Consider the following 13058-nt stretch of genomic DNA (forward strand, 5'->3'; position numbering starts at 1 on the left):
CCCCGCAGTGTCTGAAGCAGCAGCCCCAGCCCATTAGTGAGAAACCCTGTGCACCAGCAGCTCTCCCGGCCTGATGGATGGGACTCATTAGCCCAGGCCACTGGACACCTGAGCAGCATGAAATACGGCGACAGGACGAGGGGCTTCAACTGTTTAAGCTGACAGTGTTGTTAATATCTCCAGTTTAGTGGGTCATTTGTCTCCCCCTCTCCACAAGTGATAAATCTACCTATGCTCTGGAGCCACCAGGCCTGGGAGGGAGATGGCTGAGATAGTCTCTTCCCCTTTGCTCATCTCCTCCCAGAGAAAATGAATTACACTCTTTAAAGAGGGACTGGATTGGCCAGGTGGCAACCAGCATCCATCTTTGCAGAGAATGAAAGGTTTGGCCGGGGTGAGGGGAGGGTGGGGAAGCTGAAAGGCATTAAAGAGATGGCATCTGTTGCCTGTGTCAGATAGTCTTCTGCTTCCTCCGGGCAAAAGAGAAAAAGGTGTGTCCATTGAGGGCTTTGCTTGAGAAACTCACCTTCCCGCCTTTCCTCCCTCCCTTCCTCTTTTCATTCCTTCCACGAATATTTATTAAGCACCCAGGGTGTGCCAGGAGCCATGCAAGGCAGCAGTGAATATGACATTTCAAGCTCAAACCCTCCTCAGGGCCTTTGCACTTGCTGTCTTCTACCTCAACTGCCTCCCCACACGTTTGCATGGCTCCCTCCTTCGTGTTCTCTGGGTCCTGCTTAAATGTTACCCCCCTAGAGAGGCCTTCCCTGACCCAACTATCAAAAGTGCAGAGCCCCCAGAGGCAGGAAAGGATCGTTGTGCTCCTGGAACCAAAAGGACACCTGTATAGTTTCTACCCTGTGGGCACTGAACCTCAAGGGGCAGCAGAACAACCACAAGAACTTGGGGCAGCCATATGTTCATCAAGCACCCTGTTCACTCAGTAAATAACTGAAGGTCAGTGACTGTCTTGAGAAGGCTCAGTATCTTGTAACTGCAGGTAGCAGAAAACCTATGTAATGAAGACTTAAACACTTGCTCACCTAACAAGATTAGAAGTAGGAACTAACACAATATTGTAAAACAACTATACTCCAATTTAAAAACAGAAGATTACAAGTAGGCGTATCCTAGGTTGTTTCCGTGGGTCTGAAAATTCACCAAGCATCCCTTTCCATCATTTTGCTCTACCTTTCTAACCATCTTTGGCATTTTCTTTTCTGATATTTTGCCTCATGACCCCAAAACAGCTGCCACGGCCCCAGACATCACATACTTACATGTCAGCATCCAAACAAAAAGGGCAAGTAAGGAGGAGGGGGTTCTCCTCAGGTGCCTCTCTCTCTAATCATGGAGGAAAACCTTTCCCAGAAGCCCCCAGCCAACTTCCTCATTGGCTTCAGCGGGTCACAAGTCAGAAGGGTACAGGACGAACCCCTGCTAAACAAGGCTGGGGTTGTCATCGCTTGCTCAGACAATCATAACTCATCCCCTACCTCTCGGGCACGGCGCTGCCAAATTCAGGGTTCTGGAAGTAGGAAGAACGGAGGATGGCTGTCAGGCAACAACTTTAGTCAACGGTCACATTTTCCTGTGATAAACAGGCGGTCAAGTTTTCTCTCTGGAGTCAGACAGACCTCTCTGTGCCTCAGTCTCCTCATCTGTAATATAAGAAACACACAGTATACAGAAGTACTATCCCCATTTTACAGACAAGCACCAAAGTAAATTATTTAAGATCACGCAGCTAATGGTGGCAGAACAGAGCTTTGCAAAGGGCACTGAAACATTTAACCCTCACGCTATGGAAGTATCAATATTTTGCAGATTTTTCTCTCCACACGCGTGATTTCTTTCCATAATCAGCGTAACACTTCTTTTACACCAATTACAACTTTTGCTGTATCTGCATGCTGCCTGTACGGTTACCTACTTAATGTTTCCCTTTCAATGGATGCACTTATGTTTAAAATTGAAAACTTGATAGCATTGACAATAACACAGAGCAAGCATCACCTGCTGTAAAGAAACGGAAAAGATAAAAAAGACTCTCTGGGACCAGCCCTATCTGTTCAAATGGAGATTAGTGAGAGTTAGGGAGCGGTTGAAGACACAGTAGCATCTAGTCGAGATTTTCTATCTTTAGTAGCAGGATTGAGAACACATTTTTAAAACGGAATAGCTTTCTTGCTGTGTGATTGAATTCCATGTCAGCAGGCCGCCTAAGACCACGCTGGTCCCAACAGAGGAGGGAGGGTCAAACAGTCCACATGTCGGACAGTGCAGGATAAGCCAATCAGGATAGGCTCAGGCGGGGTGGGGGTGGGGGAATTGGGAGATTGGGATTGCCATATATACACTACTATGTATAAAATGTCAATAGATAACTAATGAGAACCTACTGTACACAGGGAACTCTACTCAGTGCTCTGTGGTGACCTAAATGGGAAGGAAAAGGGGGTTATATGTATACGTATAGCTGATTCACTTTGCTGTACAGCAGAAACTAACACATTGTAAAGCAACTATACCTCAATCAAAATTAATTTAAAAAAAGTAAATAATTTTTTTAAAAAAACAAAACAGAAGGAATAGAAAGCATGCCTGACCACGTAGGGTTCCACCAACGATGTTCTGTGCTCCCGGTTTGGAAAATGCCCACATGCTACAGTGACTCAGTGTGATTTCTCCTAAGGTTCTAACCATGGGCGTGGGATCCAGGGTGGCTGTGGGAAGCACCACGCAGAGCCGTAACCGTGTGGCTGGTGTTCTGTGTTCCAGCACAACATGCCTTTCTGGCGGATATCCTGCCACGCGGACTTGGAGGCGCTGAGGCACGCCCTGGAGCTGGAGTATTTATAGCAGAACCCGCAGCCTCGCCACCTGCCATCAGAGAGGCAGCCCACCCGCCCAGGCCCTCGGTTTTCCCCACCTCCCCTGCCAGATGCTAGACACCAGGCAGGGTCTCTCCCGCCAAGAGGACGTGTCCGGTGACCATCTCAGAAGCTGTCCTTTCAGTCCCAACGCGGGTCCAGAGAAACAAAGTACCCAGCAGTGGCTTTGGAATATTTAACTTTGGGGAAAAGGGCTGGTTCAGAGTCCAAACTTTTCTGCAAGCTCACAAGCAAGGAATTCCTGATTTGGGGGAAGGCTGGTGATGAGGAGGGGACAGGCTCTTTTTTTCTTCTCCACTTTAATTTATGGACTAATCTCATTACTCTGGTATTACGCTCTTGTACCCGTGTTGTTGGTTTTTGTTTTCTCAGCTGGCATGTGGGGCAGTGCACAGCTCTAATTTAAGCCTCTCTGCTCTGAGTTGTGCTTCGAGGGGACGATCGTTCTTTGAACAGAGGGAGGCGATTTGGGGCTGTGGGGAAGACTATTGCTTATTTTTGTTTTTAAGGATGTAACCTGATGTCGTGTGGACAATGCACGTACCTTATGCTGCCATCTTGTTTTCTAGGAAGAGGGGACCCTGGGGAGGAGGCAGTACCTTGTGACGGAAAAAGGCATTAAATAAAACCACGTTTACATTTTGAAGTGGGGTAGAGTGTCACTACTTTATTACTGCTTTTGAGGCTTCTGAATTTGTTGGTGTTTTCCAAAACCTTTTCAGTTACGGAAGTATAAAATCCGACTCAAACTGCCTTAAGCCAAAGAAAAAAGAAAATCGTCTCCAGGAACTTTGGGTAATAACTGTCTTCAGCCATAGCTGGATCCAGGTGATCAAGTGACTTTCTCCTGTGTGGTTTTACTTCTCGGGCAGGCTCTTCCCTGTGTGGCAAAGACAGCTCCAAGAATCTTTCGGCAAAACCATACCAGCAGAAAGAGAGCACTTTCTGCACAGGGGTTCTGGCAAAAGCCCCAAGATGGTGCCAAACGTGAGTCACGAGCTGCCCATGGAGCTGGATAGGGTTCAATCTCTCATGAGCAGAAAGCTGGGGAGAGCTTGTCCCTCAAAGGAGGAATCAGCGAGCTACTACTAAAAGAACTGGGGAAAATGGGGGTTGGGATGGAAACTAGAACTGACCTCCATGCCATTGGTAGGACTTTATTTTCCAGCGGATGAGCCAAGGATCCAATGTAGGGAACAGGGAGGGACATCTGGAGAAGTTCCAAGGACACCTTGAGCTCTGCTGCTGCCCACAGAGTTCCAAGCAGGGCCTCGATCCATTTGATTGGATGCTAAGCGTAACCATAGGCTTCTCCCTCTATTCCTGTTGGTGAAATCCAGGGGCTCCAATTGGCTGGCATCCATGTCAGTGGAGATGGGAGATGACTTGATGGATGATGACTGGCATCTCAGAGCTAGAATCTGATAGATGGAAAGTCATCACCAAGGGTGAGACAGACTCCCTTGGCTAGGCTCTGAGCTCCCTGGGGGCAGGTGCTGTTGGTTTCGTCTTTGTATTCCCCCAAATCAAGCACGAGTGTCATCCTTGGAATCAATCTACAGAGTGGATACTGACATAAATTGGAATCCCATTATAGATGACGTAGAAGGAAGGATGACAGTATAATTGGAATCATAGTTAGGTAACTGGGTGAAGAGTTGTCTAAACGGGTGGGTGGATGGACGGTTGGTTAGGTGACTGGGTGCTTGAGTGATTTGAAGGTGGATGTTTAGCAAGGTGGTTGGAGAACGGATGAATAAATGGATGGATAATTGTTGGGATGACTAGATGGATAGCTATATAGATTATGAGTGGATGGATGACTGAATTGAAGACTGAATGGTTGTATGGTGAGATGAATGGATAGATAGTTGTTTGGATGAGTGAACGGTTGCATGGCTTTATAGAAGGATGTATAGATGGTTAAGAGGGTGAGTGAGTGGCTAAATGAATGGATGGATGTTTGAATGAGTAGTTGGATGGAACGACTGACGGTTGATGGGTGATTGACGGTAATGCTGTGATGGCTGGATATGATGCAACAGTTAAATGGATGGATGGTTAAATGGAGGTAAAGAATCCCTAGAGTTAGTTGCCTAGAACATGTGGGTCAGCCTCACTATTACTTGCCTACTTAGATTTTCTGTAATGAGTGGAGGAGTTTTACTGGATGAACTGACTTCTGGCTGGAGTAGAGAAAGGGACTGGAGCAGAACCTCCCAGGGAGTCAGCCATGTGAACGCTCCTGGATCCTCCCTGTCTCCCCATTGTTTGGTACCCCTGCCACTCAGGCACCCACTTGTAATCATGCACTATCCAGGCCTCCCTTTCCACCACCATCAAAACCTGCTGTCAGAAAAAATTCTGTTTAGGGAGATTGGTTCAAGATGGCGGAGTAGAAGGACGTGCTCTCACTCCCTCTTGCAAGAATACCGGAATCACAACTAACTGCTGGACAATCATCGACAGGAAGACACGGGAGCTCACCAAAAAAGATACCCCACATCCAAAGGCAAAGGAGAAGCTGCAATGAGATGGTAGGAGGGGTGCAATCACAGTAAAATCAAATCCCATAACTGCTGGGTGGCTGACTCACAAACTGGAGAACACTTATACCACAGAACTCCACCCACTGGAGTAAAGGTTCTGAGCCCCATGTCAGGCTTCCCAACCTGGGGGTCCGGCAACAGGAGGAGGAATTCCTAGAGAATCAGACTTCGAAGACTAGCGGGATTTGATTGCAGGACTTCAACAGGACTGGGGGAAACAGAGACTCCACTCGTGGAGGGCACACACAAAGTAATGTGCACGTCGGAACCCAGGGCAAGGAGCAGTGATCCCATAGGAGGCTGAACCAGACCTACCTGCTAGTGTTGGAGAGTCTCCTGCAGAGGCAGGAGGTGGCTGTGTCTCACCATGAGGACAAGGACACTAGCAGCAGAAGTTCTGGTAATAATCCTTGCCATGAGCCCTCCCAGAGTCCACCATCAGCCCCACCAAAGAGCCCAGGTAGGCTCCAGTGCTGGGTCGCCTCAGGCCAAACAACCAACAGGGAGGGGACCCAGCCCCACCCATCAGCAGACAAGTGGATTAAAGTTTTACTGAGCTTTGCCCACCAGAGCAACAGCCAGCTCTACCCACCACCAGTCCCTCCCATCAGGAAACTTGCACAAGCCTCTTAGATAGCCTCATCCACCAGAGGGCAGACAACAGAAGCAAGAAGAACTACAACCCTGCAGCCTGTGGAACAAAAACTACATTCACAGAGAGACAGACAAGATGAAAAGGCAGAGGGCTATGTCTCAGGTGAAGGAACAAGATAAAACCACAGAAAAACCACCAAACAAAGTGGAAATAGGCAACCTTCCAGAAAAAGAATTCAGAATAATGATAGTGAAGATGATCCAGGACCTCGGAAAAAGAATGGAGGCAAAGATTGAGAAAGATTGAGAAGATGCAAGACCTAGAAGAATTAAAGAACAAACAGAGATGAACAATACAATAACTGAAATGAAAAATACACCAGAAGGAATCAATAGCAGAATAACTGAAGCAGAAGAACGGATAAGTGACCCAGAAGACAGAATGGTGGAATTCACTGCTGTGGAACAGAATAAAGAAAAAAGAATGAAAAGCAACGAAGGCAGCCTAAGAGACCTCTGGGACAACATTAAACGTAACAACATTCGCATCATAGGGGCCGCAGAAGGAGAAGAGAGAGAGAAAGGACCCGAGACAGTATTTGAAGAGATTATAGTCAAAAACTTCCCAAACATGGGAAAGGAAACAGCCACCCAGGTACAGGAAGCGCAGAGAGTCCCATACAGGATAAACACAAAGAAACACACCGAGACACATAGAAATCAAGTGGGCAAAAATTAAAGACAAAAAAAAAAATTATTGAAAGCAGCAAGGGAACAATGACAAATAACATACAAGGGAATTCCCATAAGGTTAACAGCTGATTTCTCAGCAGAAACTCTGCAAGCCAGAAGGGAGTGGCATGACATATTTAAAGTGATGAAAGGGAAGAACCTACAACCAAGATTACTCTATCCAGCAAGGATCTCATTCAGATTCGATGGAGAAATCAAAAGCTTTACAGACAAACAAAACCTAAGAGAATTCAGCACCACCAAACCAGCTCTACAACAAACGCTAAAGGAACTTCTCTAAGTGGGAAACACAAGAAAAGGACCTACAAAAACATACCCAAAACAATTAAGAAAATGGTAATAGGAACATACACATCGATAATTACCTTAAACATGAATGGATTAAATGCTCCAACCAAAAGACACAGGCTTGCTGAATGGATACAAAAACAAGACCCATATATATGCTGTCTACAAGAGACCCACTTCAGACCTAGGGACACATACAGACTGAAAGTGAGGGGATGGAAAAAGATATTCCAAGCAAATGGATATCAAAAGAAAGCTGGAGGAGCAATACTCATATCAGATAAAATAGATTTTAAAATAAAGAATGTTACAAGAGAAATGGAAGGACACTACATAATGATCATGGGATCAATCCAAAAAGAAGATTTATAAATATATATGCTCCCAACAAAGGAGCACCTCAATACATACGGTAACTGCTAACAGCTATAAAAGAGGAAATTGACAGTAACACAATAATAGTGGGGGACTTTAACACCTCATTTACACCAATGGACAGATCATCCAGACAGAAAATTACTAAGGAAACACAAGCTTTAAATGACACAATAGGGCTTCCCTGGTGGCGCAGTGGTTGAGAGTCTGCCTGCCGATGCAGGGGACACAGGTTCGTGCCCCGGTCCGGGAAGATCCCACATGCCGCCAAGCGGCTGGGCCCGTGAGCCATGGCTGCTGAGCCTGCACGTCAGGAGCCTGTGTTCCGCAACGGGAGAGGCCACAACAGTGAGGGGCCCACGTACGGCAAAAAAAAAAAAAAAAAATTACACAATACACCAGATAGATTTGATATTTAGATGACATTCCATTCAAAAACAGCAGATTACACTTTCTTATCAAGTGCACATGGAACATTCTCCAGGATAGATCACATCTTGGGTCACAAATCAAGTCTCAATAAATTTTAGAAAATTGAAATCATATCAAGCATCTTTTCTGACCACAACGCTGTGAGATTAGAAATGAGTTACAGGGAAAAAAACATAAGAAACACAAACACATGAAGGCTAAACAATACGTTACTAAATAACCAAGAGATCACTGAAGAAATCAAAGAGGAAATCAAAAAATACTTAGAGACAAATGACAATGAAAACACAACGATCCAAAACCTATGGGATGCAGCAAAAGCAGTTTTAAGAGGGAAGTTTATAGCTATACAAGCCTACCTCAAGAAACAAGAAAAATCTCAAACAATCTAACCTTACACCTAAAGGAACTAGAGAAAGAAGAACAAACAAAACCCAAAGTTAGCAGAAGGAAAGAATCATGAAGAGCAGAGCAGAAATAAATGAAATAGAAACAAAGAAAACAATAGCAAAGATCAATAAAACTAAAAGCTGGTTCTTTGAGAAGATAAACAAGATTGATAAACCATTAGACAGACTCATCAAGAAAAAGAGAGGACTCAAAACAATAAAATTGGAAATGAAAAAGGAGAAGTTGCAACAGACACCACAGAAATACAAAGCATCCTAAGAGACTACTACAAGCAACTCTATGCCAATAAAATGGACAACCTGGAAGAAATGGACAAATTCTTACAAAGGTATAACAAGACTGAACCAAAAAGAAATAGAAAATATGAATAGATCAATCACAAGTGATGAAATTGAAGCTGTGATTAAAAATCTTCCAACAAACAAAAGTCCAGGACCAGATGGCTTCACAGGTGAATTCTATCAAACATTTAGAGAAGTGCTAACACCCATCCTTCTCAAACTCTTCCAAAATATTGCAGAGGAAGGAACACTCCCAAACTCATTCTATGAGGCCACCATCACCCTGATACCAAAACCAGAAAAAGATACTACCAAAAGAGAAAATTACAGACCAATATCACTGATGAATATAGATGCAAAAATCCTCAATAAAATACTAGCAAACGGAATCCAACAACACATTAAAAGGATCATACACCATGATCAAGTGGGATTTAACCCAGGGATGCAAGGATTCTTCAATATACGCAAATCAATCAATGTGATACACCATATTAACAAACTGGAGAATAAAAACCATATGATCATCTCAATAGATGCAGAAAAAGCTTTGGACAAAATTCAACACCCATTTATGATAAAAACTCTCCAGAAAGTGGGCATAGAGGGACCCTACCTCAAAATAATAAAGGCCATATACGGCAAACCCACAGCAAACATCATTCTCAATGGTGAAAAACTGAAAGCATTTCCTCTAAGATCAGAAACAAGACTAGGATGTCCACTCTCACCACTATTATTCAACATAGTTTTGGGAGTCCTAGCCACGGCAATCAGAGAAGAAAAAGAAATAAAAGGAATACAAATTGGAAAAGAAGAAGTAAAACTGTCACTGTTTGCAGATGACATGATACTATACATACAGAATCCTAAAGATGCCACCAGAAAACTACTAGAGATAATCAATGAATTTGGTAAAGTTGCAGGATACAAAATTCATGCACATAAATTTCTCACATTCCTATACACTAATGATGAAAAATCTGAAAGAGAAATTAAGGAAACACTCCCATTTACCATTGCAACAAAAAGAATAAAACACCTAGGAATAAACCTACCTAGGGAGACAAAAGACCTGTATGCAGAAAACTATAAGACACTGATGAAAGAAATTAAAGATGATACAAACAGATGGAGAGATATACCATGTTCTTGGATTGGAAGAATCAATATTGTGAAAATGACTAAACTACCCAAAGCAATCTACAGATTCAATGCAAGCCCTATCAAATTACCAATGGCATTTTTTACAGAACTAGAACAAAAAATCTTAAAATTTGTATGGAGACACAAAAGACCCCAAATAGCCAAAGCAGTCTTGAGGGAAAAAAAGGGAGCTGGAGGAATCAGACTCACTGACTTCAGACTATACTACAAAGCTACAGTAATCAAGACAATATGGTACTGGCACATAAACAGAGATATAGATCAATGGAACAGGATAGAAAGCCCAGAGATAAACCCACGCAACTATGGTCAACTAATGTATGACAAAGGAGGCAAGGATATACAATGGAGAAAAGAGAGTCTCTTCAATAAGTGATGCTGGGAAAACTGGACAGCTACATGTAAAAGAATGAAATTAGAACACTCCCTAACACCATACACAAAAATAAACTCAAAATGGATTAGAGACCTAAATGTAAGACCAGACACTATAAAAGTCTTAGAGGAAAACATAGGAAGAACACTCTTTGACATAAATCACAGCATCCACCTCCTAGAGTAATGGAAATAAAAATGAAAATAAACGAATGGGACCTAATGAAACTTAAAAGCTTTTGCACAGCAAAGGAAACTACAAACAAGATGAAAAAACAACCCTCAGAATGGGAGAAAATATTTGCAAATGAATCAACGGACAAAGGATTAATCTCCAAAATATATAAACAGCTCATGCAGCTCAATATTAAAAAAACAAACAACCCAATCCAAAAATGGGCAGAAGACCTAAATAGACATTTCTCCAAAGAAGACAAACAGATGACCAAGAAGCACATGAAAAGCTGCTCAACATCACTAATTATTAGAGAAATGCAAATCAAAACTACAATGAGGTGTCACCTCACACCAGTTAGAAAGGGCATAACCAGAAAATCTACAAACAGCAAATGCTGGAAAGGGTGTGGAGAAAAGGGAACCCTCTTGCACTGTTGGTGGGAATGTAAATTGATACAGCCACTATGGAGAACAGTATGGAGGTTCCTTAAAAAACTAAAAATAGAATTACCATATGACCCAGCAATCCCACTACTGGGCATATACCCAGAGAAAACCATAGTTCAAAAAGACACATGCAACCCAATGTTCATGGCAGCACTACTTACAATAGCCAGGTCATGGAAGTAACCTAAATGTCCATCGACAGATGAATGGATAAAGAAGATGTGGTACATATATACAATGGAATATTACTCAGCCATAAAAAGGAACCAAACTGAGTCATTTGTACAGACGTGGATGGATCTAGAGACTGTCATACAGAGTGAAGTAAGTCAGAAAGAGAAAAACAAATGTCGTATATTAACGCATATATGTGGAACCTAGAAAAATAGTACAGATGAACCGGTTTGCAGGGCAGAAATTGAGACACAGATGTAGAGAACAAACGAATGGACACCAAAGGGGGAAAGTGGCGGGGGGTTGGTGGGGGGGATGAATTGGGAGATTGGGATTGACATGTATACAGTAATATGTATAAAATCGATAACTAATAAGAACGTGCTGTATAAAAAAATAAAATTCTGTTTATAGTTTAATAAAGAGTAAATTACCTATAAAAAAGAAATTTTATTTTACTAGGCTTCCGTTAGAAGCACTGAATAGCAGACTCTCAGCCGTCCACACAGGAAGAGGCTTGGGGTGAAACAGATAGACCTGCCCCTTAATCCTGAAATTAACTGCCTAGACGGTCAACTACTTCTCTGTTGTGATGACCAAATGTCAAAGGCTGGTGCTGACAGTCCACAGTCTGCAAGGTAAGTGTTTTACTCTGAATTCTAGATGACTCAGAGCTGCCAGTGGGCATGGACAGTGTCTTTCTCATTCTGTAACAGAGATAGCAATTAATGTATGTTGGATGATGGATGGATGGATGGATGGATGGAAGATAGATGCATGCATGGATGGATGGATGGATGGATAGCTAAGATTCAGTGGTCCCAGGCTGCTTTCCTTCACTATTTCCCCAGCAGTATCTTGCAGCTCTCTAGAACATTCTTAGAAGTAGAGTAACTGGACTATGGCAGCACTCCCAAAGAAAAACTCTTGGCCTCCCAGAAGTCTGAACATTGACTCCAGAACTTCCTGGCCAGCTCAGCAGAAGGACAGAGAACCAAAGAAGTCTTCAGGTCAACCTCTGGGGCTGAAGGCATTTGCCTGTCAAGGGATTTAGAAGTCAGAGAGCTACCATTGGGATTTTTTCCAATTGCAAAGGACACAAATACAGGGCTTCCCTGGTGGCACAGTGGTTGAGAGTCCGCCTGCCGATGCAGGGGACATGGGTTCATGCCCTGGTCCAGGAGGATTCCACATGCCGCGGAGCGGCTGGGCCCGTGAGCCATGGCCGCTGAGCCTGCGCATCCGGAGCCTGTGCTCCGCAACGGGAGAGGCCACGACAGTGAGAGGCCCGTGTACCGCAAAAAAAAAAAAAAAAAAAAAGGACACAAATACAATCAAAGGAGCTTAAAAAACAGAAGTCTTTGGCTTACTTGACTGAAAGGTTCAGGAATGTGTGATCTCAGACCCCATCACCACCACCACCCCAAATGCAGAATTCAAGATGTGTTTAAATTTTTTTTAATTTGGGCTCTTTCTCTCTATCCCTGGATTCTGTTTCCTCTAATTTGGCTTCATTTGTAGGCAATAATCCATATGCTTGGAATAGAAGCTGTGGCAGGAATGATTCAACAAAGATTTCCATTGATAAAGTATTGCTTAATTCTTAAAAGGCTAACTTTAGGAAAGATAGGTTAAATTTATTATGTGAGTTTAAAACGTCCTTATGGTTTAAATATTTTGAGTTGGTTCCTCCTTAGTTACTTACAGCCAAAAGCATCTCAACTTATATAGCACATAGTAAATAATGTTATTAGTAAGTAGTAGTAGTATATCACATGGCCTCATATTTCTACTCAGGAAATCAATCACTCATGTTACCAACTGGACCAGGCATTTTTTTCATCAGATATTCATTGAGCATCTACAAGGCACCAGCAGTGTCGGCACAACAGACACAAATTTGAATAAGACATTGTCCTTGCAAAAAAAATGTGATAAATTTGACCACCTTAAAGAAACATTATTAAAAAACATAAGGAGAGACAAAAGCCAAATTGAAATTCAAATCACAGACAAGAGTTAATCCCTGTAATATATAAAGAGCTCTTAGAAATAAATAGGCCAACAACCAAATAAAAAATTGTCAAAGGCCATGAACAGACATTTTATATATTTTTCAAAATATAACTGATTCTTAAACT

The 13058-nt window shown here is 42.9% G+C and overlaps 1 protein-coding gene across 3 annotated transcripts in view; it reads left to right on the top strand.

Moving 5' to 3' along the window:
• EYA2 (EYA transcriptional coactivator and phosphatase 2) overlaps positions 1 to 3537 on the top strand; it is a 174535-nt gene extending 170998 nt beyond the window's left edge. For 2 of the 3 annotated variants that reach the window (XM_065892974.1, XM_065892973.1), the window contains one exon: positions 2782 to 2862. In XM_065892974.1, coding sequence (XP_065749046.1) covers positions 2782 to 2862 — 81 coding nt within the window. Of the gene's footprint in view, positions 1 to 2781 lie in introns of all 3 variants that reach the window. The other variant, XM_065892972.1, reaches the window with a different exon arrangement.
• Positions 3538 to 13058: the final 9521 nt, after the last annotated feature.

Source organism: Phocoena phocoena, chromosome 15, assembly GCF_963924675.1.
Source record: "Phocoena phocoena chromosome 15, mPhoPho1.1, whole genome shotgun sequence".
In the NCBI taxonomy this organism is placed as follows: Eukaryota; Metazoa; Chordata; class Mammalia; order Artiodactyla; family Phocoenidae; genus Phocoena; species Phocoena phocoena.